Source organism: Merops nubicus, unplaced genomic scaffold (assembly GCF_000691845.1).
Source record: "Merops nubicus isolate BGI_N331 unplaced genomic scaffold, ASM69184v1 scaffold36368, whole genome shotgun sequence".
Classification (NCBI taxonomy): domain Eukaryota; kingdom Metazoa; phylum Chordata; class Aves; order Coraciiformes; family Meropidae; genus Merops; species Merops nubicus.
The window spans coordinates 44018-51304 of record NW_008627025.1 but is presented as its reverse complement, the minus strand read 5'-3'; the positions used below and the strand labels follow the sequence as shown (position 1 = coordinate 51304).

General features: G+C 38.9%; 1 protein-coding gene across 1 annotated transcript in view; it reads right to left on the bottom strand.

The window, feature by feature from the left end:
* Positions 1 to 2169: 2169 nt before the first annotated feature.
* CCDC93 (coiled-coil domain containing 93) overlaps positions 2170 to 7287 on the bottom strand; it is a gene marked incomplete at its 5' end in the record, with an annotated part of 48187 nt that continues 43069 nt past the window's right edge. Inside the window, 3 exons of the mRNA XM_008946186.1 lie at positions 2170 to 3307; positions 4452 to 4565; positions 6718 to 6802. Of these exons, the coding sequence (XP_008944434.1) occupies positions 3266 to 3307; positions 4452 to 4565; positions 6718 to 6802 (241 nt within the window). The remainder of the gene's footprint in view (positions 3308 to 4451; positions 4566 to 6717; positions 6803 to 7287) is intronic.

Below are 7287 nucleotides of genomic sequence, written 5' to 3'. Positions count from 1 at the left end.
AAGGATTCTATGATTCTATGAAATGTTATTTTACAAGCCTGGTAACACCAAATAAATTCAGGGCAAGATCTTTCTCTCTAGAAAGCCAGCAATACTGAGATAAAATTCTGAGAAACTCCTAGCCCCTCCCTTGCAACTAGCTGAAATATAGAATTGAGAGAGATTCTGCTTGCTCCAAGTTTGTCTAGTCCTTTGCATACATGCATCCACATTCTCAGACTTCAGCACCTCAGCCACACAGCTCCAATCAAACTGTAGGCATCAAAAATATTTTTATAGCTGTAGATTAAAAAATAATAATTATGCAAAAGGACCTTAAACCTGCAGCAAAAAAAAAAAAATGGTACATATTGAAGTGTATTGACTTAACGGAGAATAATCACCTTAAAGCACTGCCCTCCTTTCTTTGAATACCCCACTTAAAAGTTACCACCTGCCCTTTACTTTGACAAGTAGCTGTCATCATTTTACTGAAAGCCAAAATTGTTTTTTCTGTTTAGCAGGATTATCACATTTATAGTGTCAAAGCATCCTGGCTATGGTTCACAAAAATCACCTTCCTATGAGTAGCCAGTGTGATGTGTTCACATTCTTCCACACTAAACCCAACTGGGGAGAACCTGGTGCAATCAATGGTGAAGCCTGACAGTCACCAAGTTAAGCAGGAGGAGGAATGAAGTTGGCTGCTAGAAAAAGCACCTTTTTTGTTTTGATTCCTCCCCAGATATCACAATAAATGGCACTCCCAACATAGACAGCCTAAGACAGAAAGCAAGGAACAGCTGAGGTAACTTTCTCCATACCTCTTCAGCTTCCTTCCTCTCATTTTCACACCAGGAGCTGAAAGCAAAGATAGTGTCCATCCACCCTGGAGATCAATCTATTGTAGAAAGAAATTGGTTTGTTACAAGTTATGATCTGGACTCTGATTTATTTACTATGAGCAATAACTGGACCTCCACAAACCCCACACGTATATCCTAGTCAGCATCACTAGCTCCTAACCTGACCAGTGAGTCTAATGTTTTTATATTCTGTGTCAAAGTGTCAAGTAACTGTTTTTAACAGGTAAGCATTTAATGTTATACTGAACAAATAATCACATCATTTATTCTCTATGTAAGTTCACTACTTACACTACCTTGGAAATTTTGCTTGATACTTAAAGCAATTTTGATTAGAATTGTAAACCAAAACTGAAACATCCATTGAAGTTGTTTAGACCTGCATGATATGAAAATCACAGCTTGAATTCACAAACAGGTTAGTCTTGGGGCCAAAGTCGAATTATTCAATTTACATATTAGAAAGGAAGAGAATTGTTTTTACACAGGGCAAAATTTGTAGACATAATGTCTCCTAACATCAAAGCTGACTACAGAAAGCCTTCAATTAGCACTCAATGCAGATTTCCTTCTTTGAAGGAATTCTGAATACAAGTCTTTGAAGGTACTCAGAATGTAATTGTGCCTTCATTATTTGACTAGCTCTAGGAAGACTGACTTCTGGAATAGATACAAGAGGAGCAGCCTGTATATATATTCAGTCAGTTACTAGTGGGGTAAGTAAGGCAGAAGCTGCCTCAGTAGAAAAGATTTCTTTCTCTTTGTACTGAAGCAACAAGTGTTTCAGGTTGCCATAAAAGCACAGTCTTAATTATGGGAAGTTACATCACAATGAACCTAGTCTGCCACAGCTCTGGTAGCTCAATGCATTTTACCTGGACAGAACATCAACACTTCCCTTATGCAAGACTTAACAAATGCCCAAACTTCTCCATTTTCAATGGCATAGAGTCTGCATAAATTCACATGCTAGTATCAAACCTTCCATTGTATTCAAAAGGAGTGGAATTGGGTATTGTGGTGTGAGAACTTCTGCCATCTCCACTGAGAATTCTGTACTTTAAGTGGATGCTTATGGAAAGAAAATACAACCTCACGTGGGTCTCCTTGGGGCACACCAGGTGTGATGGTTTGTGTCAAACAGGACACCAGGGGTACCCAAAGCAGCAAGAGAAAACAAAATGTTACTAACTGCTACGTGACTCGTGAAAACAACTTTATGAGTGACTACAGACAATTCATCTTTTAATGCACCTGTAATTCAAAAGCATATTAAGGCTTCTAAAGCAAGTTCCACCTTAAGAACACAACAGGAGGAGGTCACTGGATTCCAAACATTCTTTATTTTATATTCACTGCCATAGAAAGTAACCGAACAGCACTGTCATCAGTGTTACTGGGAAAAGAGAGCAGTCTTTCTTCTCGAGGTCAGTCCAAAATCCTGATGTTAAGTACAAAAAGCAACTGTTTGAATTATAAAATACTGTATATACAGATATAAAAATGTTTCAGAAAGTGTTCCACAAAGTTTCTAAACTTTCAAGGGCAAATCTTCAGCACAGTACATGAGGTTGTCGTCTTCAAGGTGAGCATCAGTTCATTTGAGCAGAATGTCTGATCCTTTATCTTCCTACATTACAGGTGACATGACTTTGATTTTCATCCCAGCCAGGGATAACATGATGGTCCTAGTGATTAAGGTGTTTTTTTTTTTTTTTTTTCCTGGAGCTATTAATTTAATAAGCACACTCTCTATATATAAAAAGGAAATTTCAAAGAAATTTATACAACAGCTAGACTTTATAAAAATATAGACCTATAATTTTACACCAGGAATTATCCAAGGTAAGCTTCCATTTTCTTATGTCTTAACCATTAGAAATTAATTTTTATCCTTTGGAATCTTATCTATGGCTAGAGTGTAAATTAAAATAATATGAAGTTATTAGCTGGTGAAGATAGTTTCAAGAATCTCATTCTGTGGGCTTTTTTGGCCAAAATTAACAAACCACTGCATTCTGCAGTGTTCATCTTGTGGTACTAGACTTATTACACAGTATGTTTCTGCTTACTCCAAATCTTGACCTAATTCAGTGTTAAAACCCAAGTGAAAAACAACCCCTTTGTCCTTACTGTGGAAAACATACTAAACCCAAATAAATAAAATTAGACAGTATTTCTGTTTTGCTGTACTGTGTGAACTCTTTACTGTGTCATGGAGGCAATAATGGGTAATACAGCCATGTGATGAAAGGATGTAAAACTGAATACATACTGGAAAACCCCAGACTTTTACATATATAAATGTATACACACAGCTGTATCTATATATATATCTACATTGCAGTTGTAACTGTCACCTCACAAAAGAGGTTCAATGGACTGAACAATCATCTGTGAACTTCAGCAGCTGGAGTTCTTCAGGAAGAACTGGCTTTCAGCTTGTCGTTCTTCCTGCATTCCTGTTAGTGGAAAGCAAACAGCTAAGGAGGCAGTTGCTCTTAACTCTGCTAGTTACATCTTCACATCAGCAAAACTAACCCTTTTATTTTGAAAGATCTCCAAAATCCACACTAGTCTGGAGTGAGTAACGAGCTGAAAACAATTCTCATTCATCCATGTTATTCCAATGGTAACATTGCTGCTTGAGCATTCATCTAAAGTTGGTACAAGTAGCTAAAGCAAACCCACCTTTTTACTTATAAATCTGATAAATCCAAAATGAAGGTTACTTTTGGGTGATCTGGAACTTTGTAAGATAGTCTGCAAAAAAGTCAGTGTTCAGGGAACAACTCTAGGTCAATAAATATATATGTACATACCACCTTCTTTCAACACCACAACCATGACAATTTGTTTTTAAGGATAGCAAGGCTGAGTAGAAGTTCTCTCACAAGGCAGTGGAAGAAAAATGGAATATCTATGCCTCCACAGAACAAATTTACACCTAACTTCTGCAAAAAGTAGCTGAAACAGTCCCTGTCACTCTTGCAGAGTACGTTGTCTGAAATGGGCAGGAACTGTGTCAGAACAAAGCAGGACAAATTACAGAAAGATGTTGTTCCTCAAAAATCTGAAGCCAAGTGACAATTTGGCCTTGCAGCACTACTTTGTCATTTATTATCATGGAGACAATAATTAACAGAAAGCACATTATGATGGAAAGCTTGGGAAAGGCTAAGTCAGTGAAGCATTATGGAGCTTCCACACTGGTTAGGAAACAAGGCTGGTTCCAACAGATATTTGTAACTACTGAGACATTGGATTCCCTCCCTTACACACATATCCACAACCCTCTTTGCTCCAATACCTAACTGCTCATAGATCTTCAAGAGATTCCATTTGGAACCCCAGATATACAGCTTGCTTGATAGCAAATTGTCATCCCCCTGTAACAGAGGGGTGCTAGTCTAGCAGTGAAAAAAATTTCCAGAATCAGACTCCAAGAATGTGACTCATCTCCTGTGCAGATAATCACCAAGAGACATCATGAACATGGTGTGATAAGCAGCATATCAGGAAATCCTGTGCATCTATTAAAGCACAAGTCAAGCCAAAATGGGACACTGAACACCTGGCAGTTTATATAGGCAAAAACATTCTTACCTCTTTAAATTCTTTCACTGTTTTAAAGTAAAGCCTCTGTTTCTCTAGAAGCTCCAAGTATTCATCATTCAACTGGTCTCTTCGCATTTTGTTTTCTTGTTTCTTCTTTTCCATCTGTTGGTAAACAGAAAGAACAAGAGATGCTAAATGGCATTGCTAGGAACTAGATCCCTGTAAAGAGATAAGACCCTATTACTATCTTCTGATAAACTGATTTCTCTATGCATGACCACAACAAATCTCTCGACATACTCCTCTGTCCTGCTCTGTCCTCAGAAAGTCTCATGAGCATCTGTTATCACACTGAAATCCTTCTTCATAAGTTATCCAATTCTTGGTAACAAGTATGTCCAAGTTCTCCTTAGGCCACTTTTTATGATGCAGGTACAACATGATGGACTTGGAAAACTGGAATTTCTTTTTGGGTATAATAAGGTCTTCAGGGCTGTACAGAAAACAATTAAAGTGGATGTACTTTAAGAGTGAGCTGTGACTGTGAGCACTTCCAATGTGCCACAGACAGAAATCAAGAGGTAAGACTAAACCACCACGGGGATGAATAATGCTTGTAGCATACAACCAGCTTGTCTGTTTTAAAAAGTCATCCAACAGACACTTCCTAGGAGAACATGAAAACCTTCCCTTTGGTTGCAGAGCTATTCCCAAAGGAACTATATGAGTTGTAAAATCTTTCTTAGCATCCGTTTCTTGTCAGTAGCTTCACTGGCATTGAGAAATCAACTATGAGAAGGTACAGAAAGATTATCTACTCCATCACTAAAAACTTCCTCTCTCAATCAAGATAAGCTTAGCTTTTTTATTCAGAAACATTTGGTTTTGTCCATTAGTTGCAATGTCCTGCTGATGCAGACACCTGCACCTAGCAATGAAATGTCACTTGTGAACTCTCCCACGACGTGCCAGGGGCCAGACTGCCAAGGCAGGAACATGGCACAAGTGACGTGAGCTGCCATTGCCTTCAGCAGCCATCAGAGATGCTGAAATTGTATTTTCCCCCCAAACAATGAGCCATCTGACACGATAGCTCCCATTCACTTCCCTCTCCCTTATCTGTACATGAAGCAGCTGAAACTTTTGATTCCATCTGAGACCATAGTAAAAGAGTCCAGAATGATTTTACGGACTTCAAAGATTTAAGAGTTCAATTGCAAGGACCTGAAGTAAGTCACAGCAGAGCTCTTAATCTGCTTTCACTCCTTGCATTTGCTGTGCAGTTCCCCACTTCTGTGTATGTAATTGATTCATAGTCTATCATACTTCCATTTAAACCCAAATGAAGAACAGCTGTAATAATATACTCACTACTATAACTCACTACCAAGAATTTCCTGGCTTTATAGAGAAAAAAGCCTCAGAGCCCCTTTATGGGACCTTGGAAAATATGAACATGTTCTCATATGAAAATAAGAGTGAAACAACACAATAACTACAAGTTAGTAACTACCATTATCAAGAAGTACTTAAGCCAACCTGTTGTATGCAAATATGCCTGTGGACAGCTTTATGTGGAACGTTGCTGCACCTCATGCTTGCATTGCCCCAAGACCAATTACCACAAGTCCCCTGAGGCTGTGCTTTTACAAAATAGCCCCAATAAGTTACCAGAAACAGTTTTGTCTTCTCTGAACCAGCACTGAGGCTCTGCTCACCCACAGACCCCTTTCACTTGCTCTGTGGATGCAACAGACTCATCAGCAATGCTGAACCTTTTCTAAATCAGGTTAAATGAAAAAAAAAAAAAAAATTAAAAAACCCATCTGGGTGGATTCAACAAGGTACGATATGAGCGCTGCAACTGAGACACAGGAAGCTGATGGTCAGGCCTCCATGAGGTGCTGCTGACCCTCTTCAGCAGCAGAAAGCATCTTCAGTCAGCTCCAGCTGACTGAGAGGCCATGCCCAAGACACAGGTCTGACTGTGCACACGTGATCCAAGAGAAGATTTCTCATTGACTGATTTCTCAGACATACAGCTGCTTCAAGCACCTGAATCACTACACTGCCAGCAATGAAGTTAAGAGGTGTAGGTTTCCTGTCAGGAGAGAAGTGTTGTAACAGCTCTGTGCTACTCTGTTCATTAACATTTTTGTGGTGAGAAGTTTCTTATGGATGTGAAATGATACTTTTTGTTGCTTACTTAATTTGCACCTCACATAACAGATTTCTCCATGCCCAGTTATTATCCAAGAGGCTTTACTGAAATAATTCTCAGGTTTTAGCAAAGAAAGTGAGAAGAGTCTCAGACCTTCATTCGATTCTGTTTGATGCCTTCTACAATCTGCTCCATCTGCCGTAAAAACTGGTCACGAGAGCCCGAAGATGCCATTGCTCTGGAAAGAAAAACAGGTAACAGCTGACAGGGGTGAGGGACATCATGTCTCATCTACAGCTGCCTTGCATATTTACCCATGTTCAAGAATTCACATTGCTTAGTATTCTGTGTAAAAAATCATCTTTTTGATCACTGATTTCAGGTAACAGTGCAGCTCTTCAGCTGGAGATGGGAACAGAGACTACAGAGCTCATCAGAAGTGTTCTCCTTGTCAGTTCAAGTCTGTTCCTTTCTCTCACGTGTTGTACAGAAATGAATTGCTATTATCTAACTAAATGCACAAACTTTTAAGAAAAGAAGGCATCGTGAATATTAAGGAGGTGAAAAGAGGATGAGGACATCAGCAAATATTCTAAAAAATAATTTCACATCCCAATAGAGAAAGCCTAGAAGTAATTGTAGACTTGTAACATACCAAAAACCCTGGCACACCCACTGAACTAGAAACCTGATCCAGAACCCAGCTGTCAATTACAGTAGTGG